Source organism: Takifugu flavidus, chromosome 21, assembly GCF_003711565.1.
Source record: "Takifugu flavidus isolate HTHZ2018 chromosome 21, ASM371156v2, whole genome shotgun sequence".
NCBI classification, from domain to species: Eukaryota; Metazoa; Chordata; class Actinopteri; order Tetraodontiformes; family Tetraodontidae; genus Takifugu; species Takifugu flavidus.
In genome coordinates, this window is record NC_079540.1 from 7267189 (window position 1) to 7292429 (window position 25241).

Sequence of the window (25241 nt, forward strand, 5' to 3'; positions counted from 1 at the left end):
GGTCATAAACACACACACACACACACACTTGATCAGCACTTCCTTGAAACACTTGAGGATGAGGATGAGGATGAGGAGCGGTCCCACGTGCACCAGACCGTGGTTCTGCTGACAGTGAGGAAGCGGCTCACTCATTCGTTACAGCCTCCTGAACCCTCCAAACATGTGAAGAGCACATTTAGAACATGTGACCTTTGCTGCATTAGCCTTTTAGCATGCTGAAGCAAGCGACCAGATCTTTATCTTTTAGTTACTGTCTGAACACAAGCAGTTGAGACCTCACCTAACTTCTTCTACGCAGCAGGGGGGGGGCACGAGTCAGTGCCCGGGTAGAGAAGATTATTATTCCGCCCAACCCTAGTTGTATGAAAAGCACGCAGAGCTAAAGGAGCTAACCCAGCAAAACACGCCAAGCCAAACTCTGCATGCAGGCTTTCGCTACACTAGAACAACCACAAGAATGAACCCTACCGTCTGGAGGACATTTATTAGGATTCAGTAACACAGTTGGAAGGACGGACTAAAGTCCAGGAGAGGGTAGCTACCTTCCACTATGCTTCACAGGAGGGGCGCACGAGTCTGCGCTCGACATCACAGCTTTCCACACTGCCGTTTTGGCCATTTCATCAGAGATGTTAACAACCATGGGGTCAGAACTACACGCCAGAAATGCAAGTAAAACAAAAACAACCCACCCACACACACACACACACCCACACACACACAGAAGCATGCACAGAAACAGAGAAGACAGGCACGTGGTGTTAGAGGACAGCACAGATCTAAAACAAGCACAAAATGGCCACACGCATACGAGTGTGATGCATCAGGAAATGGCACGTTTGTGCGTCACGCAGACGTCGTCATGCCTCCATTTGGTGAGTCGGACGGGGACACGGTTGCTTCAACCACACAAAACGTGTTGATTCTTCACTCTCCAAGTAAAAAGGGTGAGTGTTTTAGAGCGAGGGTGGCGCCGGTGGCCATGCGCTAGCTGTCAGCGTGAGTGTGTGAGGGAGGGGCACAGCTACGTGGTCACATGTTTAGCATCAGACAGCAGCCCTGCTACCTCGTCTTCCACCGGGCTCGTGCTGGTCACTAGTCCTATTCTGTACGATCTGTTCAGGTGGACATAATGACACACAGCTGACGGACAGTTGCACCAGGAACCAGCAAACGTGACACACGCAACAAAAATCCAAGAGTACAAATGAGTAGAGTAATTAGCTCGTTAAGGGAATAAGTGGAGTAAAAAGTCAGTTCAATTATTTGAGGTATCGTTGTACTATTTTTATTTTTCCACAATTACAGAGGAGAACGGGAACGCGGCACCGTGTGAAAACATGGGAACCCCAGATTTGAGCCCTGCGATAACTAGAACCACCCGGAGTGGCCCGCTGGGCTTCCTCAGACGCTGGTGGAGGCCCGGAGACTCAGGACATGAGGCGGATGGGAAACGTCCCACGGACTGACTAGGCTAAGGTGTGTTTGGAGAGTAACGGACACGCGCCCGTGCGCCTGGTAATCATGTGACTGGCACCAGGAATGTTTTATGGTAGAAGGAAGAATGGATTCAATCAGATTCCACCAATTTCTGGAAGCAAACCTAAAAGCATCTGGAAAAAAGCTGAAGTTGACAAATCCAAACTGATCCTAGACTCAGACTCCAGGATGGGTGACCTCCAGAGGCCCTCGGGCTCCTGACCCTGACCTTCCCTGCAGGCTCTTTCCCTTCTGGTGTTTGAAACTTCAAACACTAAAATAAGAAACGATTATGTTTCAAATCTAAGGGGACGGGCTCTCCGGCAACGTAATCGTGCTACTGATTAACGGCGTCGACGTGCGGCGCCATCAGCTGCTCCACTCACCTCCCGGAGAGTGTTTTCACTGGGATGTTGAGCTGGTTTTGGCCTTCAAAGCTGACCTTCATGGCCAGCTCCTCTTCAGCCAGCAGTCTAGATTCCTCCTCCTGAAAAACAACAATCAGTGCAGTCAGGCCCCCCGCGCACACACACGCACACGCACACACACACGCACACACGCACACGCACACACACACACACACACACACGCACACACGCACACACGCACACACACACACACACACACAGTTTAATTATTAAGGACATCATTTAATGGTCTTTGGTCCGGCTGAGCGTTTGCTGCTCTGGACTCATGATTTAAGTCTCCTCTCATCTCTCCTTCACTCACCAGCTTCTCACGTTCTTTCTTTTTCTTGTCATCCTCCTTCTTCTTCTTGCTCTCTGGCATCAAGTCGTCCAACCAGCTCAGCTCCCTCTTGGTGAAGAAAAGATCGAGAAGCTTTCTCACAAAGACCAGCGCCAGGACCTGGACGCGCCGCCAGAGGAAATAAGCCTCAACGTTAGAAAAAGCTGCTGAAACAAAGTGAACTGGAGGAGACTGATGCTCCTGCTGGGTGAGAACAGCTGCTGGTACCATCATGGGGAAGACCACAGCGGCTGCCGAGGCCTTGATGACCCAGAGCAACACCAGACAGGTGAGCTGCACCAGCGTGAAGATGTGGACCTTCCACAGCGGCACATAGCGCAGATAGATCAGGTCCGGCTGGTGCTTGGCCGGCATGCCGAAAAGCTTGATTCTGTCAAAGAACTGCAGAGAGGAGCAGAGAAGAGGCTCGAGCGCACCGTTCATGACCTATTAAACGGTGTTTGAGAGTTCCAAGGAGACACAGCTCAGCAGAGACTTACCTGAATTCCTTTTAGTGATGAGGCGCCCATGTAAAGAAAGACTCCGTACAGGACTGGCATGGGAATAAACTAGGAGACAAAGCAACCCTCAAAACCCTGGCCATGTGGAACTGAAAGGAGACGCTACGGCGTGAGGATGGGGGGTCTTTGCACATCTCACCTTCAGCGCTGAGGTCATGAAGACAGAACAACCCATGAGGACAAAGATCATGAGTCCGGTGATGCGCTGTTCCCGAATGCCCAGGAATTTCGGCTGTTCTCCCGGAGCAGAGCAGCCAGACTCCACCTTCAGGCTGTTGACGTGAGAGATGGAGAGGACGGTGGCGGCGACAAACCACGGCAGACCCATGATGGAACAAATGCCCAACATGACCGACACCACCAGCAGGTCCAGGTGATAGCCACAGCCTTTCTGTGGGAGACACGGGGACGAGACAGTTGGACAGATGTGGAGGCTTCTAATACCATCCCAAAATATCAGCACCACCAGGTTATCATCAGATGTTCATCACAGCATTTAACATCAAGAAAGAGGCTTATTAAAACGATCAGGGGCGCCCAAATCCAGTCCTCCAGAGACGGTAGGACCCCAGGTGAAGGCGCTGCCTGTGTGGCCCCGGCAGCTGGGCCCTCCAGGGCTGCAGCCGGGCCTCCAGGGCTGGAGCTGGGCCCTCCAGGGCTGGAGCTGGGCCCTCCAGGGCTGGAGCCGGGGCCTCCAGGGCTGGAGCCGGGCCCTCCAGGGCTGGAGCCGGGGCCTCCAGGGCTGGAGCCGGGCCCTCCAGGGCTGGAGCCGGGGCCTCCAGGGCTGCAGCCGGGCCTCCAGGGCTGGAGCCGGGCCCTCCAGGGCTGGAGCCGGGCCCTCCAGGGCTGGAGCCGGGCCCTCCAGGGCTGGAGCCGGGGCCTCCAGGGCTGGAGCCGGGGCCTCCAAGGCTGGAGCTGGGCCTCCAGGGCTGGAGCCGGGCGCCCCCCTAGATCAGTGCTGGATACTAACAGTAGGGGCCGATCCGTCCCCCAAGGACGCCACCACGAGGGTTAGCGAGGAGTGCCCTCTGACCTTCAGCTTGTGCTCCTTGCGGTTGATGATGACAGCAGTGATCTGTTGGTCCATAAATATGAGGATGGTGCAGAGCAGAGCAGGAAGAGCTGCCATCGGTAACGTCCACCAGGGATTGGACCCCAGCGGGTCAATCAGCCACCCTCGGTTCTTTGATGTGGGCTGCAGTGAAAAGACAAACCCGATTTCCATGAACGTAAAGAACAAACTTAGCGAACCGTCGTTCCTCGTGGTTTAATCACAGCTCAGTCAGACATCAGCGATTACCTCAAAGCGATCGGGGACGTTGAGTTTGGGAGACGGGATTCCCATGAGATAATCCACCAGCACCATAATCATGATGGTTATGAAGACGGCAAAATCACTGATGGTCGATCGCACCTGCAGAGATACCACAGAAGTCTCGTCATTCCAACACGTCTAGAAGAGACGCCAGCATCAATAGAACCAGGCTTGTGTTCAGGGCGTCCTCAGAGATCCAGCAGGCCGGAGGCCAGAGCAGCACCTGCCCCCACAGAACACGCAGAACCGGCCGAGGGTCCGTGTGGGCGCATCCAGAAGAGCTGTGTGATTTCATGAGAAAAGCTCTCTTCGATCTGAAGGTGCTGCTTTCTACAGGTCGATAGAACATAACAAACGATGGAATTATTGCTGCTGATGAAGTTAAGGCTCGTTAACTGCAGCCTGTCCAGACCAGTTCCGTCTGCTCTACTCGTGCACCTTCAGGGTTCACATCTGTAATGCTGTAAAAGCTTGCAGCATATCAGGATAACGCCGTTGGGAAGCATAAATTAGGCTTAAGCCACCTCACAAACGTCAGTCTGGAAGCATCAAATTAACCAGCCCGCCGTCAAACGAGCCCATGTGCCGCTAAGTTGGGCGATGGCTCTTAATTAGCTCTTAATTAGCAGTTTCTCTTGCAGCATTTCACCGACTCGCCTGATAACTGACACATATATGCTAAAGTCTCCTGGTTCTGACCAGCCCAGTATAGGAGTCAACAGTGGTCCAAAGGCAGCAGAATCTGGGTGGATTCTGGGGGGGGGGGGGGGGGGGCTGGTGTGTCTGTGTGAAAGTTTTGAGAGATCCGATCTCATCGTGTGGGAGAACGAGGAGGTTAAATCGTGCACGTACGCACGCCGCACGCTGCTACTGAGCTGCAGACCAGTCATGTGGTAGGCTGGAATAGATGCAGGTGGGTTTAGGTTGTTAGACAGTCGCTTTGTCTAGTTACAGAAGAGAAACTGTTTAAAGGAAAAACAGTTGACCAACGTTGGAATTTATATTATTTGAAAATAAAATTTGGATGAAACATTTGGATGCTTCTTCTACCTCAATGCTTCAAGATTCTGATGAAATGTAAAGAAAAAAGAAAACGAGCTTAATGGTGATTAAAACAGCACTGATTCCAGATCTGTGAGGAAGCTGAAGAACATCTCACCTTGGTGGGAAAGTATCTCTCCGTCTTGAACTGTTTAAGGAAGGAGGACAAGAAGAAAGTGGTGAAGAAGAGAATGATGGACCAGAAGAGAACATCTGGGATGTAGGGCCCGTGATGGCCACACGCAGGACCCAGGAATTCCCCCTCAAGCTTGGAGCACATCTAGAGAAACGGGAGCATCAGGTCAGTGCACAGCACACGTGTGAGGGGGATCCCACAGATCACAGGAGATCCCCAGATCACAGGAGATCCCACAGATCACAGGAGATCCCCAAAGCTCACCGAGACACTGAGGTTGTTCCAGGGGATGGAATCCGGAGTGAATCCTGACTGGTTCCACCGTTGCACTAGTTTATCTGTGACATTAGCTGGGGGAGAACACTGACACCTGTGGAGCCGAACAAAGGCTCCTGAGTCCGATGATTCCTATGGAATCATTGCTATGGAATCATTGCTATGGAATCATTGCTATGGAATCATTGCTATGGAATCATTCCTAGATCTCCAGCACTTCCCAACCCAAAACGACAGAAGGCAGTTTAAAGAGACGGGACACATTTGGGATCGTCTGATGAATTCTCCTCTTAATTCACTGTAAAAGTTGTTTTTAGCATCGCTACATGTGAAAGTAATGAGCAAAAGCAGCCATTTGTGAGTAACCACCCTCCAGGAACCCCCCCATGCATGCAGGACAAGATCTGAGCTTCTATTCTGCTCACTACTGCTCACTACTGCTCACTCCTGCTCACTACTGCTCACTACTGCTCACTACCCTCGTACTCACGAGTACACAGTGAGGCGGTCCAGCTCGTTGTGCATGTTGACAGGGTAATGTTCTCCCAGGTGAAACAGCTTCTCCAGAGCCTCATAGATGAAGATGATGCAGATGAGCGCAGCAAAGGCCTCTTCTGTGAAACGGGTGATGTAGCAGACCAAGGAGCTAGCATCGGTGGCCACCAGAACCAGACACAGGAAGGCGGTCCAAAGGCCGATGCTGGTTCTCAGGGAGAGGTAGGACAGGCTGTAGTCACTGGGAAAGACGTGGAATAGGGAATTATTCCAGGTCTTAAAGGCTCGGGGAGAGAACAGCACTTCCTCATTAGCATTTCCACTCCATCTAGAATGTGATGACAAAGCTACACGAGCATAAACATACTTGCAGAACTTGAAGAGGATCTTCTCAAACACTAAAACAGGACCTGTGCTGCCCAGAATAGTGAGGGGTTGGCCTGCGAAGAGCGAGTACGCCACTCCTGTGAGCGACGCTCCAAACAGAGACTCGATGGCACTCTGAGGACACACGAGAGGGAGGAGGGGAGGGCCACCAGGATGTGGAGTTTTAATTAAAAAGGCATTCAGAACCGCGTCGCCGGGCGGAACAAACCTCCAGCCAGCTGACTTCTAATAAATACGGCCATTTTATGGGCCTGTGCTACTCAGTTTACTCAGCAGGTCCCAGCAGGACCGTCCCCAGTTAAGGACCGGGACATGAGAGGAAAGCAATAAAAAAGAGCAATAAATAGAAGCAGCAGAGTTACAACACAAGACAGCTGAAAAATAACTGCATCTTGGAGAGTGAGAAATTAGACAACAATCGTGTCCGTTTCCTCCACAGTACAAAAATAAACAGGTGAACGTGCCAGACGGTGACGCGCTCCTTTTGTGACAGATTCTGAGCAGCAGTGACCGGGCAGCGCCGCGGTGTTGAGTTCCCACCCAAACACCTGTCTGACCCAATCAAAGCGCAGCCGTCAATCACAATTGAGCTGAAACTAAACGTCTCAATGAAACGGGACGGATGCAGCTATGAATAAAAAGGGGATCAAGCCAAACGGCCCCGTGCTGGGTTGCATGTGGTTCCCATGGAGACCAGAAGAAAGAGCGGTGACTGTAAAGTGGCGAGCGTCAGACTCACTATGTTGCCTTTCGTGGCCTCTCCGAGCAGACCTCCAAAGGTGATGACGGGAGACATGCAGGCGCAGTAGAGGAAGAGGATGGAGGCCAGACACTGCAGGCTGAGGGAGTCCCTGATGTCGCTCCAGTAGAAGGGCAACTTCCGTTTGACATCCAGGACCAGACCTCCAAAAATCCTGCAAATGCGATACAACCACCAATCTGGGGTTTAGCACTTAAATCCACTTCAAGAACATTTTTATTGCAGTTTGTGCCGTCATTCTTCAGCCTTATGGCTGCTGCACGTTTAAGGTGAGGGTTCAAAAACACGCTGTTGCTTTATTATTTGATCTGAGACCCCCTGGGACCCCCCCCTTCCCACCCAGGACCCCCCTTTCCTGGGTCAACTGTCTTCCTGGTGGCCTGCAGCCATCCAGGGCTGGAGGTGGACCTCCCTGCTGCACGCCTTTAGAAGAACCATGGTCGGCATCTGCAAACCCTGCTGTCTCTTATCTGGCTCCGTCTTCCTCGTTAGCTTCCCCCACGGGGGGACACGCGCCCTCATTAGTGCTCGTATGCTGAGCCTTTTATAGTAGCGCTGGACAGGGAAGCAAATCTGTAAATAATACAGTGCCCTTCAGCAGACATGTGCTCCACGTGCTGCATCTGTATGAGGTTTCACGTAAACACATTCTCCTCCGCGTGGCAGCGGCGTGAGCGCCGCCGTGTCATTTAGCCCTAGATGGCAGCAGCTGAGCAGGACAGAAGGTGTCCAGCATCACAACGGAGGCTGCAGCCTCTGCTCTAACTCACCGTCCAGTCCTCTGTAACTCGGGGCCGGCCTGGTGATCCTCTTCTTTTTCGTGCTCTCCAGCGGGAGACGCGGTGCCGTTGGGCTGCGACGGTCTCTTCCTCTTCATCTGTTCCACACACAGTTCAGAACTTTATTCAGTAGCAGCAACTTTTCTGCTTTCTTCTCTACTCGTCTCCTCTTGTTTGCATCGTTTAAATGGTGACAGAGACCTGTGGGCCTTCAAGCTACAGACATTTAATCTCTGGAATTAAAGCGCCAACAGACAGACGACGCCACATCAGGAGGTGCAGGAAACGGAGGAAGTGCACATCAATTTGTCAAAGATTGAAAAAAAGCATATTTCGAATCTATTCTGGTGTCAAACCGTTGGTGTGTTTTTACCATTTTCCTGTGAAGTTTAAGCTACATGGGGGAAGTAATGAAAATGCCTAAAAACATCCAGTCTTAAGCATTTTTCTCATCTCTTTAAACCACAAGTGTGTGTGTGTGTGTGTGTGTGGTCTCCAGACAAATCTGGCCACTAACCTGAGACGGGACATTCTTGGGGGGCTCAATTCGAATTGTGGGGTCCCATTCGCCAGGAGGCAGGACAGTCACCTGATCCAGAAACTCATCTATCCCTGAGAGAAGATCGGTTCGGTCTTTGGCCTTGTACGCCACATCGTGGAAAATCTAGGGAAAAGCGGGACATTTGTTCCCAGGTGACCTGGTTGGTTCTGGACACTCCTGTCCACTACGCATGCAGCCTGTCCACGCTAGCTAAACGTGACAGATCTTCAAAGTGAGCCCTCTGCGTCTCACCTCATCTGTCATTAGCGTAGCCATTGATCTGCCGATCTCATGGTACTGGGGTCCTTTCCCATGAGGACCCAAAAGCAAGAAAAGAAACCTTGGAACAGGGAAAACGCACACTGAAAACTGGCCTTTTGTTGTGCCGCATTCTTGGAAAAAGAATGTAACAGAGCTGACTGCTGACACATCAATCATGCTCCTTTAATGCAATTACAGAAATTAATAAACTGTTAACGTGCAGATCACATTATCTCGTTCCGTTAGACAGATTAATTACCTTGTAGGCACAGGAACCTCGGTGAGGCCTGTAATCAGCACTGCAGGGGACAGTCGCACAAAGGCAATTATGGGCTTCTCCAGGAAGTCCACCTCACCCACCAGGACATTGGACGCTTCCGCCCCTGGAGGAATCTTTTTCATAAAATTCATGTCCACCTGAAAGTGATAGTTACACCATGAGGCAGAGCCTGGTAGCAACCAGAAGCACAACTAAGATGGAGCAGTTTAAGCACACACATGCAACGGGAAAGAGGATTCTGAGCAGAATGGCAGCACGGCGTGTGAATACTGTGCTAATGAACAAAAGACTAATTAGTGGCCACATTTTAAAGGTGCTAGAGGAAAGGATGCGTTCCAGCTCTGAGCTGTTTCTTTAAGAGCTGCGAGTGCGATGACAATGCTTCATGAGAGGGAGGAATTCTCAAAGCTAAACACCGTTGCATAACTGCACAAGATGTTTATTTTGTGGAGCAACTCTTAATCCTTTCCAGGTGGAGCGGTTTCTGAAGCCCAGAAGAAAAAGGCTTTGCAGGTAATGTGATGGGAGCAGAAAAAGGACAGCGACAAAGCCCTGGTCCCCTCCACCATGACGGACGGCTGCTAGGCTACGTGCTAACGTTATGTTACCTTGCTGAAGTCGACACTGCTGCTTTCTCTACTGACCCCAGCTTTAGAAGGCCTCCTCTCCACACCCTTGTTGCCATCCAGGTTGATCGGGACAGAACTGGGAGACACCAGTGAGCCTAGAAGGACAAAAGGATGGAGTCACAAGAGGGACAAAGCTGGTGGACACCATGCAAGCATGTGAGAGGGTCCCAGTCGTGTCTGAGCACTGCAACTGGTGAATGAATGATTGACCCATTTTTTAATCTTGAGCATTAAGGCAGTAACTGAGGCTACAGCGTTTTTAGGACAGTCCTGGTATCCAAACCAAATGTAAAAGCCTTTTTCTCATGCTGGAGTTCACATGTCTGGAAGTGACAGCATTTACGTATGACTCGCTACAGGGTCGCACATCTTGTAGCAGGTTACAGAACATCTGGCTGCTTCCCAGCCGTCGACCTCATGCTTCTGGCTCCAGTCCTGCTCAGTTTGGATCCTGGCAGCTGGGCCGACGTGTCTGACGCTCACTTTCCTAGGACGTCAGCACCTTGTGGTTTAATGAGGTTTAATAAGGGTCCGAGTGACTTAAGTGGAGATGAAATAATAGAAATAATTACCAATTTAAAATAAGAAAAGTCTCCTTTTAGGGTTTGGAGGTTTAAAATATTGGATGGATGAGGATTATTGTCTCTGTCATCAAAGAGACTTCAGATCAGATCATGAATCAACAAAACACACTGGAGAAGGTTTCAGGCCACATTCCTTAATAAGTGCTTCCCTTCTTGGAAAAAAATAGTTTTTCCTCCAAGGATCTACAATTACAGATGCTTATCTGCTATAAAAAGACCAGCACAGCCAATTAGAGTCCTCCACCAACTGATCACTGGTTCCAGTGGCCCTCCCTTTGAAATGGAGCTATTCCCAGAAGAGACAACACAGGCGCAGTCTAATAATAAAGTGATAAGGCCGCGTCGGGAGGACAAAAAGTCCCTGCAAGTGCCAATACGACGAAACACAGAGTAGCACGAAGCCGTCCTCGGCTTACATTTGTTGGGTAAAAGAGCTAGTTTTCTGTAGTCCAGAGCTGTTGAACAGAACTAGCAATAATCCCAAATGCTAGTAAAGCTAAACATTTCCTGAGCTGCCTGTCAGGTATCAAGGAGCACACTCGTGGGATCAGCTACAGACTTTTACTGTTGGTGGGCCTCCACTGACTTCAGAGCTTTTTAAATCCTTCTGTTCCTTCTGCACAATCCAATGATTGAAGTTGCGGAGGTGTGAAAAGCGTCACATAAAACAATGAAAGTAAAGAATAATGGACAGAAACAGTTTAAAGGGCAGCCATGCACCCACAGGCTCAAAGGTGTGAAGGAGGAAGGCCAAGCAAGGCCGGGATGCTGCGGAATGAGCTGGAAACGGAAAGAAAGGGGGAAAACTGCACATGCAGCAGGTGGGAGGGACGGGGTAGCCAGGTTAATGGTGTAAATAAGAGAGGGAGGAAGAGGGAGTTAATAACTATGAGGTGTGGAAGAAACTGGTGCCAGAACCTGGTTGGTAAATAAGGTGGAGCATTGCAGCAGTTTAGCTTTGCTGTGGGTTATTGATGAGATGGCTGCAATGTTGGGAGCTAACAGAGAGCAGAGCGGTCATGCTGGTGCTAATGTTCTCTGTTCAAGCCGTGACTCACACTGGCAGGCTACACAGATATTTGCCTTCTAAGGCCAGCATCTCCAGGCCTTGGGATGCCGAAGATGCGCGCCGATTTAGCTGAGGTGTTGCTGCCTCTTCTTCTGTGGAGGTCAGTGGATCATCGTCCTCGGGAGGCGATACCACAACCTCCGGGATGCCTTGAGGGCCAGGACCTGCGCCATGGGTACATGGCAGGTTTTGAGAAGAACACCGGACAGAAGCGGGGCTATTTTGAGGAGTCGGGAGGAACGAGGAGCCTGGGGAGTGGCCAGTGTTGGAGTAAGAAGAGGGCAGGAGATGGTTCAGCAGGACCGAGACTCTGGACTCTCGTCTCTGGGGGAGGTTGGAGTCAGAGGAGGTAGCCCCTGGTTTGTGGAGAGAGAGACGTGAGGAGGACAGGCCCTCTCCTAACATGGGAGACAAAGGCATAAAGAGGAGAGGAGAAGAGAAGGAAGGAAGGAGACGGAGGAAGAAAAGTAATAAGGGATGGAACAGAGAGGGTAAACATATGAGGCAGGCGTACATCAGATGGCGTCTAGAGGAGATGCAGCCCGAACAGGTCGGCAGTAAAAGCGTGGCAGAGGTTAACGTAGAGTTCCGCTTGCATTAAAATGAGCAGGTAGCATGTGTGTGTGCGCACGTGTGCAAAAGTGACTAAGAATGACTCAGTGAGGCATGTAGGAGGGTCCACAAGGGCCGGTATCAAACCTCATCCAACATCAAACAAACCTCTCCCAATAGAGCAGGTCCGAAGGGACCGACATGCAACGAGCATGAGTTAGCATAAATGTGCACGGTAGGCAGATGTGCTGCACCAAACAATACAGATACACCCCAGCAAATACTCACTAGACACACAGAACATCCCACCATAAAACTCTTACAGCGTATTTTAGGTTTGTTTTCCAGGTTTGATTCCATTAAAGTGCAAAAAGACAAGCACGAGTGGTCACATGTCACTTTCATTCTTAAACCCCAGGCTAGCGCAGCAGCACGCACGTCGCCGTGCACATGCCCGGTCAGGAACCAGCCAAAACGCCGGCTACTTATGAAGCAACTTTGTACCTCTGACACACACAATGGCGTTAAAGGACAGGTTCAAAGGCCAAGCCAGGTTAGCACGGTCACTAGCACCCAGATTTCTGTTTCTCCAGGGGGACAGGAGCATTTTCAAAGAGTAGAGGCTTTTTCCACTTTACTCACTTTTACCATCCACCTTCTACGCCGGCATTGTGGGGATTTGAACAGTGGGATTTTTAGGAACGTCGCCCCAACAATGGAAAATATGGAAGAAAAAGAAATGCGAGTGCACAGGATCTCACCGTTTCTTTCAAGCAAGAGTGGGTCAGAATGTTTCTTGCCTATGTCAGCAATGGATCGCACCAAAGGGATGCGATTGCTGAGCTTTCGCTCATTCTGGTGATGGTGTTTCTTCAGCATGGCCTCCCGAACCTTGGCACGCAGGTCCTCGTCCAGCTGCCCCGAGGCCACCATGTTGTCTATCACCATGTCTGGGTGGGACGACGGAAGGGTCACCAGCAGGAACACGAATAACACGTCGAGGAACACGAATAACACATCGAGGAACACGAATACACGTCGAGGAACACGAATAACACGTCGAGGAACACGAATAACACGTCGAGGAACACGAATAACACATCGAGGAACACGAATAACACATCGAGGAACACGAATAACACATCGGGGAACACGAATAACACATCGAGGAACACGAATAACACATCGAGGAACACGAATAACACGTCGAGGAACACGAATAACACGTCGAGGAACACGAATAACACATCGAGGAACACGAATAACACGTCGAGGAACACGAATAACACGTCGAGGAACACGAATAACACATCGAGGAACACGAATAACACGTCGAGGAACACGAATAACACGTCGAGGAACACGAATAACACGTCGAGGAACACGAATAACACATCGAGGAACACGAATAACACATCGAGGAACACGAATAACACATCGGGGAACACGAATAACACATCGAGGAACACGAATAACACATCGAGGAACACGAATAACACGTCGAGGAACACGAATAACACGTCGAGGAACACGAATAACACATCGAGGAACACGAATAACACGTCGAGGAACACGAATAACACGTCGAGGAACACGAATAACACGTCGGGGAACACGAATAACACGTCGAGGAACACGAATAACACGTCGAGGAACACGAATAACACGTCGAGGAACACGAATAACACGTCGAGGAACACGAATAACACGTCGAGGAACACGAATAACACATCGGGGAACACGAATACACATCGAGGAACACGAATAACACATCGGGGAACACGAATAACACATCGGGGAACACGAATAACACATCGGGGAACACGAATAACACATCGAGGAACACGAATAACACATCGGGGAACACGAATAACACATCGGGGAACACGAATAACACATCGGGGAACACGAATAACACATCGGGGAACACGAATAACATCAGTGGATCCCCCAGAACGCACCGGCGATCTCCTCAATGCTGCTGACCCTCATGTCCAGCATCACGGTGCCGTTAAGAATGCAGCTACGCAGCTCAAACAAACTGTGCAGCGACAAGGTGGCCACGTAGGGTTTACTCCACCTCTCGCCACCATCTTCTACATCCTCTTCAAACTTGAGCCATCTGTTAGCAAAAGCAGATAGTTTGATTTATTAAGAAGTAATCATGACAGCAGGTAGCAGCTGCTAAATGAGCCCATTTAAGCATTGAAGAGAATCTGAAGGATATCAAATCTGATTCAGGTGAAGTCACAGGAACATGGACATTCTAGAACGTTCGAGGTGTTTGACTCTTGGTTGCCCCCTGACCTGGCCGTCTCTCTCCACTCGGTGGCCCTGCCGTCTCTAAAGGACAGCTCGTCCAGCTCCGTGAAGAGGTCGTGGGGCACATGCTCAAGGTCATCGTCCTCAGTGCCCAGGATGAACTGGACTCTCTGGGATGGCGTGTCTATGAGGGAGCCAATCAACAAGGGAGGTAAAATAATGGATACTATTAAACCCACAACGCACCCAATCATTTTATCTGATCTGACTTTAAAATCTATATTTGCTTTTGCTGCTGTGAAGTTTAAAGTACGGCATTCAGACAAATGTGCTCGTGTAAAATCTCTCCGCGTATCACCAGACGTGCACGTGAACAAGTGCAAGTAAACACTCTCAGACTGGCTATCAGACATGTGGACATCAGAGCCGTCCCCACCGTAGGTGGGGGATTCCCTGCCATCGTCCTTCCCCTCGTCTGAGCTCCTCTCCTTTCTTTTTCTGTGGTGGCGGTGGCCTCGGTGGCGATGCCGCCGCCTGCTTTCCCGTCCAAGAGGGACGTGGACACCTACATATACGGCCCTGTGGCCTGAGGAAGAGGACAACAGGACATCAGGACAGTGATTTCATTTGGTAAGAAATGGGACATGTCCATGTCAGGGACATGTCCATGTCAGGGACATGTCCATGTCAACAATGGGACATGTCCATGTCAACAATGGGACATGTCCATGTCAGCAATGGGACATGTCCATGTCAGCAATGGGACATGTCCATGTCAGGGACATGTCCATGTCCACAATGGGACATGTCCCTGACATGTCCATGTCCACAATGGGACATGTCCATGTCAGTTAGAGTCATAAAACGGTGACAAGATCATTTTTCAGCATTTGTGATGAACACAATCGATGTAACATTTTCATGTTTTTAAATTATGACTTTAATAAAAACTACAAATGTGCCAAATAGAAAGCTTAAAATAGCTTTTTCCTCAAGAGACAGAAAAATACAGGTTTGAAACTCACTTTCTAAATCTTCTTTTTCATAGTTTGTGTTGGTTGTAAAGCTGGACTTTCCATGATCAACTAGGGCCTCTTCATCTAGACCCTGAGGACAGGAGACACAATCAGGAAGTGCACACAAACTCAGGCTCACACAAACTCAGGCTCACACACACAAACTCAGGCTCACACACACAAACTCAGGCTCACACACACAAACTCAGGTTCTCCTCGAACCCTTTTACCATTTATTAGAAGGAAGCACTTGTGTTGTCATGAACAAACTTCACAGTCTTCTGTCCTGTAAAGTTACCGCGCTAACGCTAACGCTAACGTCTCACTCCTAGAAGCTTTGTGCCAGGACGTCTTTGTTCTGGCACTTTTGTCTGTGCTGTCATCCCTGCTACAGACACCAGCCCATGTCTGTGCTGTCATCCCTGCTACAGACACCAGCCCATGTCTGTGCTTCCATCCCTGCTACAGACACCAGCCCATGTCTGTACTTCCATCCCTGCTACAGACACCAGCCCATGTCTGTGCTTCCATCCCTGCTACAGACACCAGCCCATGTCTGTGCTTCCATCCCTGCTACAGACACCAGCCCATGTCTGTGCTTCCATCCCTGCTACAGACACCAGCCCATCTCCAGCTTTAGAATCCTTTCTGACCCTTTGGACCAGTCACAGACAGCGTGACCGTGTCCCCCTGCCACTGTGGCCTCGTGGTCTCTGCTGGAGCCTCGACCAGCAGCAATAGTTCCGTGTATAAGAGCAGAAGCACCAAGATCAATGAAACATCAGCTAAATTAGCCTCGGCTGGATAATTGGCCCTGTAAACGTTGAAGCACTAAGCATTAATATTTGTATTTACATTCATTTACTCTCCTACTGCGTCATCGATTTCAACGTAAATGCAAAAATCCACTGGGGACACGCGCACAAAGCCAGTGTTCTAAACAAGCTTCTTAAATACCTTTTCCACAAATCCCTTCATTTCATTTGAAAACACCTGTTTGTGTAAAATGTATCCGTGTGTTCGGAATGCCGTCCTCACGCCTGGACTCCCCGGAATGTTCAAACCGGAGCCTTTGTGACCTGACCTCAGATAGCCCGCTACATTTTAAGAACATGCGACACAAGCCGTAACTTTGACCTGTCCAAAATTAACTTGTAGTCTGGTCTTTGAGCGGGGGGGTGTTGGGGGGGGCGTTGGTGGGGGGGGTGTTGGGGGGGGGGTTAGAGCTATACGGTGAACTATTCTTGAACTAAAAGTAGTGGCGTCAAAAGATTTAAGAAACTACACAATACATGTGTGTTTTCCAGTGTGGAGTTACATTTGGAAGGTTGTGTAAATTATGAGCTTTACCATCGTTTCACAGCGTTTGGGAAGATAAAATAATACCCATTATTTTGAAAACACACAATGCAACAGGTCTACGTGTCACGTACCCCACAACACCCTGTGATCACAGACGGACCGAGGTCACGCAAACACACATTGGAATCATCAGATTCCACCATGAACCCAACTAACACTCAAACATTTAACCTAAAAAGAACAAAGGTCTTTATTCAGTGAAACAGTGGTGTTTGGAGTCATTGCAGGTCAGATCGGACGTGTTCACACAATCACCACAGACCTTTGCCTTCATTGTGTTTCTGTTTGTTCCAGCTTAATTAAATTAATGACTGGCCATATCACTCTTTAGCAACCTTGCTTTAGGTTACCAAGAGCTGCGCCTTAGTTAATTACAGGGTAGTAAAAGTATCCTGAGCTCAACATCCCATGATGCTTATTTAGGCAGCCATGCCACTCGCCTTGCAGACCCCCCCGGCGGAAATGTAACCCGCATCAAGGCGGAACATTCCGAACCGCGTCGCTCTGAACGGACCTGCCGCAACAGGTAGCATCTGAGTTTACTATTTAGAAAAGTGTGGAAACCAATCCTGAATCAATCAACACATCTAAACAGGAACTACCAGATCAAAACCAGGATGTGCTGCCGACATTCTAAAGAATTTAAAGGAGCCACTTTCAGAGCATCTGTGCACCCGAACTCTGCTGGCCATCATGTCCTGAGGCCGACGGGTGTTTCTACCTAAAGGACACGTCTCCTTCAGGGGTCGGCGACATTAGTACGTGGGACGTTCTTGTCTGCTGATTCTGCTTCCTGCGTTGAACGTGCAAGGCTGAGCACGAATCAACCACAGAAAGGTGCCGTCTGAACCTGCTAATGCTCGTTGCTCATGGTTTAGGCTGTTAACAAGTTGTTCACATCACAAGAATCCAACTGAATTTAATTTCACTCTGCTGTGACTGACAACAGACGTTGCTGTGGCGCTCTGCTTGGCGCCGCTACCGGCAACGCCAACACTACACATTGCCACATATTTTACTAGTTTACATATTTTACGCTGTGACTGATGTTCCCGTAAAGTGTGAAAATATTCCAACACAGCATCAGTAATGGTGACAAGCTAAAGTCAAGTCATCAGGCAGAGGCTCTCTAACCCTAACCCTACAGCTCACCTGGTTGGAGTTTGTGTTTGTTTCCATGGTTACTGTGGATGAAGTTAATTGGTTCAAACGATGGAGGCGAGTAATATTTGAATGTAGTTGTAACATGGTATAGCTGCTTTGGATCAAAGCTTGCTTGACCTTTGAAAGGTGAAATTGCCAAACTCCTATGATCCTTAGATTGTGTTCTTATTTGTTCCTAAGGTTAGTTATAGGGGTTGGGAATGATAACCGATAACACAATGTGTGAGCTCAGCAAGGTCTTCCCCATACATTCCTGTGGGCCCACCACTCACAGAAAGATTGTGATTTTTTAATACTATTGAATATCGCCAGTCCACCATATAAAAGCCAGAGCGTAGCTGGAGACTCCTGGGAAGGAGAACCTGTCCACCACCACTGAGCTGCCTCTCCATGCTGAAGCTGCAGGTCTGACCAACACTGACACTGTTGCACATCAATTTATGGATTTATTCATTTGTTTTTAAATTAAAGGCCCTTTTATAGGATTCATATCAGCAAACACAAAGCGGGTCCAATCCAAAATGGTTTACGTGAGGCGGCTGTTGCGAATCTCTAAACGAACTTTTCTGGCCTTGATATTCTTCCTAATCTCCAGCGCGTGTCTCTACTTAATTTACGTGGCGCCTGGAATAGCCAACACATTGTTGTACGTGGTGCAAGCTCGAGGCATTGTGTTGAGGGACAACGTGAGGACCATTGAGCAAATGATGCGATTGTACATCAACAAGAACACAACATTTAACTGGACAAATGATCCTGCGGGAAGGAGATCCAGTGGATATCTGATGCAGCCAACCACCTACCTTCCAGAGAACTTCACCTACAGCCAGAACCTGCCCTGCCCACAGCGTTTACCCTCCATGAAGGGCCACAGAGATGTAAACGTGGCAGAGATTTCCATGGAGGAGACAGAAGTCAGCTTTACCAAATTCGCTGACATGGAGTTTGGAGGTCATTGGAAACCAAAGGACTGCATACCTCGCTGGAAAGTGGCCATTCTGATTCCGTTCAGAAACCGCCACGAGCATCTCCCCATCCTCTTGCAGCACCTCATTCCCATGCTGCTGCGGCAGAGATTGGAGTTTGGCTTCTATGTCATTGAGCAGAGTGGGAGCCAGCCCTTCAACAGAGCCATGTTGTTCAATATCGGCTTTTTGGAGGCCATGAAGGACTTGGACTGGGACTGTTTGATCTTCCATGACGTAGACCACATCCCAGAAAATGACCGAAACTACTACGGCTGCGGGCAGATGCCACGCCATTTCTCTGCCAAACTGGACAAATACATGTATATTCTTCCATACAATGAATTCTTTGGAGGTGTAAGCGGACTCACTGTGGAGCAGTTCCGCAGGATTAACGGCTTTCCCAATACATTCTGGGGCTGGGGGGGGGAGGATGATGACTTATGGAAGAGGGTTCACTACGCTGGTCTGAAAGTCACACGACCCGAAGGCGATATTGGCAAATACAAATCCATTCCTCACCACCACAGAGGGGAGGTGCAGTTTCTTGGGAGGTATAAACTGCTGAGGTACTCCAAAGAGCGCCAATACTTGGATGGCCTTAACAATCTTCATTATAGCCCCCGTGTGTCCCTCAGAAGACTCTACAAAAACATCACGGTGGACCTGCACCCTGAACTGGTCCCAATGAAGAGTAACCTTAACCTGCTCAGCATGCTACTGAACATTGCCTAACCCAGATTCCCCCTCTTGCCTGGCCTTCGAGCACCCGAAGCAGAGGAGTGGGTCTAGCCTAATGGGCTAACGCTAAGAGGCAGCGGCTCTCAAAAGAAATGTTCTGTGTGTATCTGTACGTGTGCACTTGTGTGAGTTTCTGGGTCGCATTTCTTTAATTTGCTGGCCCCAATAAAATTTAGCTTGAGTGTTCAGGTAGCGGTCTGCCTTTTTTACAAGCCCAGCACTGGTGGAGCCTCAGACCTGATCTGACCTTCAGTTGGGTTGGGGTTGGGGTTGGGGTTGGGGTTGGGGTTGGGGTTGGGGTTAGCTGGAAGCAGTTGGCTCTGCATCGCTTCACCGTCACCTTCCTCTGACTTGGTACGTTGACAGATATTTGATGAGACTTCAGTGGTGAAACAAGGCAAATGTCCCAGCTTTTATGAGGTTAAGGAAGTGAAGATGGGAGTAATGAGCCACACAGAGGCTGACCTGGCAGTGATAGCTGCTGGCATAGCACCAGTCATGGTTGAGCTACCTGGTGGAGGATTGTGGTGCCTGTACAACAACGATGATGATAATAGCAATGATGATAACAACAATGATGATAATAGCAATGATAATAACAACTATGATGATAATAGCAATGATAATAACAACAATGATGATAATAGCAATGATAATAACAACAATGATGATATTAGCAATGATAATACCAACAATGATAACAACAACAATGATGATAATAGCAATGATAATAACAACAACTATGATGATAATAGCAATGATAACAACAACGATGATGATAATAGCAATGATAACAACGATGATGATAATAACAATGATGATAACAACAATGATGATAATAGCAATGATAATAACAACAATGATGATAATAGCAATGATAATAACAACAATGATGATAATAGCAATGATAATAACAACAATGATGATAATAGCAATAATAGCCAGACATTGTATCCGTGCGCCTTCATTTCATGCAGAGGTGCTGAAATATAAAGGGGGTAGAAACGTGTGGCTGTGTGATCATGTTTCTGCTAATGGTTCGGACGGATTAAAGCCTTGGACTGAAGGAAGCAAAAGGCAATAACAGCATTTACAGTCGTGCACAGGTCGAGTGCTGGATGCATATCAGCTTTTTCCTTGGCACAGTGTCAGTACCAGAGAACCCAATCCAGCAGAGGCAAACTCCCTTAAGACGGAAAGCACGGGACCAACAGGCCCGCGCCAGGCCCGCGCCGGGCCCGCGCCAGGCCCGCGCCATGCCCACAAAGGCCAAGATGCCAGCTGGCACCAGTTGGTTATTTTAGGGATTATCCACGAGGGATCTTCTGTTACAGGTGAATGTCAGATTCTATATTTCTGTCTACCAAATATAGTATATAGCAGAAGCCCAGTACCTCTAGACACCCTAAATGTTCAATGATGATGGGTCTCTGCATCATTTCAGCACTTTATACTGGTACTGGGTTTAAACAGTCACTACACAACTCATCGAAGCCCAAATGGTGCTAAAGTGATAATGAGAAGAATCTCACCCTGGAGATTTTAGAATATCTTTAGAATATCTTTCTTATTCTGTGTAATTTGGATAAATTTATATAATATAATATATTTATATCCATGAAGGTGGCCAAGAAATGACCTCTGTATGTAAATTTATTCATGTTGCACAGTTTGGCCAATTATAATTATAAGTAAAAAATAAATAGACTATGAAATTTAACCAAGTATGATTTGAACTTCTGGCTATTCTAGTGTTTCCACTGAGGCTCAACAGAGGTTAACAGAGAAAAACAGTATCTAAATTAAAATTGGAATTCTAACTTTAAAACCTGTCACTAATTGAAAATATAGTCTTTTATTTTTTCTTTGACTGTACCGGTACCACCAAAGGTCATTGATTCTGCGTATCCTTTTGGAAGCCTTCCTTGTATCGTGCTTCCAGCACGTGTTGCCTGTTTTGGGCCGTGAGCTATACCGACGCTTTACGATGTGTAAAAACATGCATCCCGTTTGCTCCCGTGTGCCTCTCAGCCGTGCCAAACCGTCATTATTCTGACAGTGCTGCTCTGCTTCTTGCCAACACCGTCCCGCTCCTGTGAGCAGCCATAACTGTGAGTGTCCTTGTCCTCTCATACACCTTCAGAAAATCCAAGATTCCAAAGAAAACATTGTAATTTCAAAAGCTGCATCGGAGGACAACACGACATTACCCCCGCGTTCCCCTCCAGCCAGTCAGATATTTGCTGTGACACTCATGCACACACACACACCACCACACACACACACATACCATGAGTGCAGGCTCTCCTTCATCGTGTCCATCCATTTATGCTAAAACATGAACCCCAACAGCAGCAGAGATGCTAACCAAGCCCTTCTGTTCTCGGGTTTGGTAGAAGGTATTTGGGCTAAGCTCTAATGAAGACGCCGCCGCACATCTCTGTTCTCTTCCCCCGCTCGCTGTTTTATAAAGAGCGAAGAGAGAGAGCTCCTCCAGAATGCACTGGAGGCAGCTCAGCCCTGTCAGCACGCTCTTTGCTCAGCAGCCAATCCCTCTATGCCACCATGAATATTTCATTTCCTCAGCCAGGAGACTAAAAGCACATGCATGCACACCGTCACACAGAGGGCGAGGACAGGCACTCTTGGAGGGCATTCAAATGGTCATCCATAAAGTATTCAGGTCACAAATGAACGATCACTCCCCACACGGATGATAAGAGGCCGGCGTGCTGGCTGGACCAGCTTCAGTCAACGCCGCCTATTGATAAAAGGACAAATGATATGATGAAATAATTAAGGGAGCACTTTACTTCAGGGTGGTGGTAAATCATGGGAGGGGTTCTGGTAGTAGGGGGAGGTGCCAGAACACCCTCAGAGCACTGCCAAGGTGCCCTTGAGCAAGGCATAAAACCTGCAATTGAGCGACAAAAGCTTGGTTCTGAGCTGAATTACAACAGCATATAGACAGCAAGCTAGCCTACACGCTGTAGACTCTGCTATATTTCACTGACCTGGAAGCAGAAGCCCCCCCCCCGGTTGTCTACAGTCTGCTACATGTGGTAGCAACTGGTAGAGCCTTCGCAAACCGTGGCACAGCATTTCCTAATAGTGTGGAGACCACCACAATGCCAATACATACGTCCATACGTCCTATACGTCCATGACTGTTGTTGATTTAGCTGTGGCTGCTAGCTCGCTGGCTAACTTCTTTAGAAATTAAAAAGGGTGACCTGACTCCACCCACACGGCGATGACTGCAAACCCGGTTGAATAAATTATTCCTGCCAATCGAGCGAGAAGTGCAGTTGGGTTCAGTTGCCCACGTTAACACACTTATTGTATCCACCTGGGTTACTGTAGGGGGCGCTCTTGTCTACATCCCAGTGGGCTGATATCAACCTTGTGATGTGATCAACTGGTCCGATCGTGACAAATATGCCGACGGCAAATATGCCCAACTGCCTTTGACAACTTGTCATCAGTGTGGTGATAAAAGCAGAAGTTCTGTCACCATGAACTCTGCAGAACCCCCAGATATTAGAAGCTTTATGGAATTCACAGACAAACACGTCATGGAAAAATAATTGCAGATAAACAGCTTACACAGCGATTCTGCAAATGTGGAAGCCGCCCGTGGTGTAACAGAATTAGCGTCCAGTCGCTAACTCAATGCTGTAAACTCCTCTGTGCTGATGCTGCGTAATCAGAACTGAACACGCCTTTTTCTCCTCGTATTCCTCCACTAACTAACCCTAACCCTAACTAACCCTAACTAACCCTAACTAACCCTAACCCTAACTAACCCTAACCTTAACTAACCCTAACCCTAACTAACCCTAACCCTAACTAACCCTAACCTTAACGAACCCTAACTAACCCTAACCCTAACTAACCCTAACCTGCACAGAGAAAAACTGAAAACCCAACCTCGTATCATTTTAAAAGCCTCCCGGCTCTCTAGGAAACGCTAACATTTGTGGTTATGCAGGTTTAAAGGGCGCCAACGTCACGCTGACAGACGCCGGCCTGCAGGTTCCTCTATCGACACCATGAGAACTGAAAGCAGCTCTTGTTTTTGACTCATGCTTCCATCTTCTCATTTTCAATAAAAGACATGAGAAGGAGAGTTTAGACATTTTCAAACGGCTAATTTATCAAATGATTGCAGTTTACCAGTATTTACAGGATCTTCTATGTGGATGGTTGTTGCAGTCTGGCCACTGTAACCCTTAGTAACCATGATGGACCATCGGCTGTCCCACATCTTCTCAACCTTTCCCATTTGAAGTCACCTCACCACAACCTTTAGTTCATAGTGACGTATTCTTTAAACACATACATTTTGCCATTTCCCCAGATATTAGTCATGTTTCCACTGTGAGCGTTCCTGGTAAATAGGAACTCTACTGGAGCCATCGCGCCCTCTTGGGCCTCCCAAGGGTCCCGTCTCCAATGACAGTCAGGACCCTCTGTGACGTTCCCAGTTTCAATCGCCGCGTAATTAAGCCCCGGTTTTGACGGCGATGTCACCGCCATGTTCCGCGTCAAACCGACCAGCGCCAAGTAAACCTTGAGGCAGCCAGGAGTTTTTCAGGGCCAAGCCAAATGCCTGGAGCAGGGACCCGGGTCAGCCCCTAAATGCCCCTGTAAAGGGCCTTTTGGGGGCTGTTCGTGCAGTGGAGGGGCAGAAGCTCTGAAACGACCCCAAAGTTCCTGCCTATCTGACCTAGCATAGACTGTACATAGGCTGTAGCAATACTGATGGATACAGTAGAATACAGTAGTAATACTGATGGATACAGTAGTAATACTGATGTATAGAGAAGTAATACTGATGTAATACTGATGTATAGAGTAGTAATACTGATGGATACAGTAGTAATACTGATGTAATACTGATGTATAGAGTAGTAATACTGATGGATACAGTAGTAATACTGATGTATAGAGTAGAATACAGTAGTAATACTGATGTATAGAGCAGTAATACTGATGGATACAGTAGTAATACTGATGTATAGAGTAGTAATACTGATGGATACAGTAGTAATACTGATGTATAGAGTAGAATACAGTAGTAATACTGATGTATAGAGCAGTAATACTGATGGATACAGTAGTAATACTGATGTATAGAGTAGTAATACTGATGGATACAGTAGTAATACTGATGTATAGAGTAGAATACAGTAGTAATACTGATGTATAGAGTAGTAATACTGATGGATACAGTAGTAATACTGATGTATAGAGTAGTAATACTGATGTAATACTGATGTATAGAGTAGTAATACTGATGGATACAGTAGTAATACTGATGTATAGAGTAGTAATACTGATGTAATACTGATGTATAGAGTAGTAATATTGATGGATACAGTAGTAATACTGATGTATAGAGTAGTAATACTGATGTAATACTGATGTATAGAGTAGTAATACTGATGGATACAGTAGTAATACTGATGTATAGAGTAGTAATACTGATGTAATACTGATGTATAGAGTAGTAATACTGATGTATAGAGTAGTAATACTGATGTATAGAGTAGTAATACTGATGTATACAGTAGTAATACTGATGTATGCAGTAGAATATAGTAGTAATACTGATGTATAGAGTAGTAATACTGATGTATACAGTAGTAATATTGATGTATATAGTAGTAATACTGATGTATACAGTAGAATACAGTAGTAATACTGATGTATAGAGTAGTAATACTGAGGTATACAGTAGTAATACTGATGTATACAGTAGTAATACTGATGTATAGAGTAGTAATACAGTAGTAATACTGATGTATAGAGTAGTAATACTGATGTATAGAGTAGTAATACTGATGTATAGAGTAGAATACAGTAGTAATACT

The 25241-nt window shown here is 47.9% G+C and overlaps 2 protein-coding genes across 10 annotated transcripts in view; one reads left to right on the forward strand and one right to left on the reverse strand.

The window, feature by feature from the left end:
• LOC130517882 (sodium bicarbonate cotransporter 3-like) overlaps positions 1–25241 on the reverse strand; it is a 31550-nt gene that overhangs the window by 2927 nt on the left and 3382 nt on the right. Inside the window, exons 1-25 of one of the 9 annotated variants that reach the window (XM_057020065.1) lie at positions 21656–21876; positions 15143–15224; positions 14554–14703; positions 14163–14301; positions 13817–13977; positions 12617–12805; positions 11318–11701; positions 9630–9745; positions 9001–9158; positions 8733–8820; positions 8457–8603; positions 7931–8037; positions 7140–7314; positions 6381–6514; positions 6009–6254; positions 5507–5612; positions 5225–5386; positions 4051–4164; positions 3784–3945; positions 2890–3141; positions 2730–2798; positions 2458–2631; positions 2212–2349; positions 1869–1969; positions 546–656 (exon numbers count right to left, since the gene is read on the reverse strand). In XM_057020065.1, the coding sequence (XP_056876045.1) occupies positions 546–656; positions 1869–1969; positions 2212–2349; positions 2458–2631; positions 2730–2798; positions 2890–3141; positions 3784–3945; positions 4051–4164; positions 5225–5386; positions 5507–5612; positions 6009–6254; positions 6381–6514; positions 7140–7314; positions 7931–8037; positions 8457–8603; positions 8733–8820; positions 9001–9158; positions 9630–9745; positions 11318–11701; positions 12617–12805; positions 13817–13977; positions 14163–14301; positions 14554–14703; positions 15143–15224; positions 21656–21691 (3701 nt within the window). In that variant the 5' untranslated portion in view covers positions 21692–21876. The other 8 variants (XM_057020067.1, XM_057020064.1, XM_057020073.1 and 5 more) reach the window with 8 other exon arrangements.
• Positions 18150–19541, forward strand: LOC130517885 (beta-1,4-galactosyltransferase 6-like). Its single transcript, XM_057020076.1, has one exon. It carries the CDS (start codon positions 18181–18183, stop codon positions 19357–19359), a length of 1179 nt encoding a protein of 392 aa, XP_056876056.1. The 5' UTR covers positions 18150–18180; the 3' UTR covers positions 19360–19541.

Excerpts from the sequence above, each read along its gene's own strand:
- LOC130517885 (XM_057020076.1), top strand. The coding sequence starts at position 18,181 with ATGGTTTACGTGAGGCGGCTGTTGCGAATCTCTAAACGAACTTTTCTG.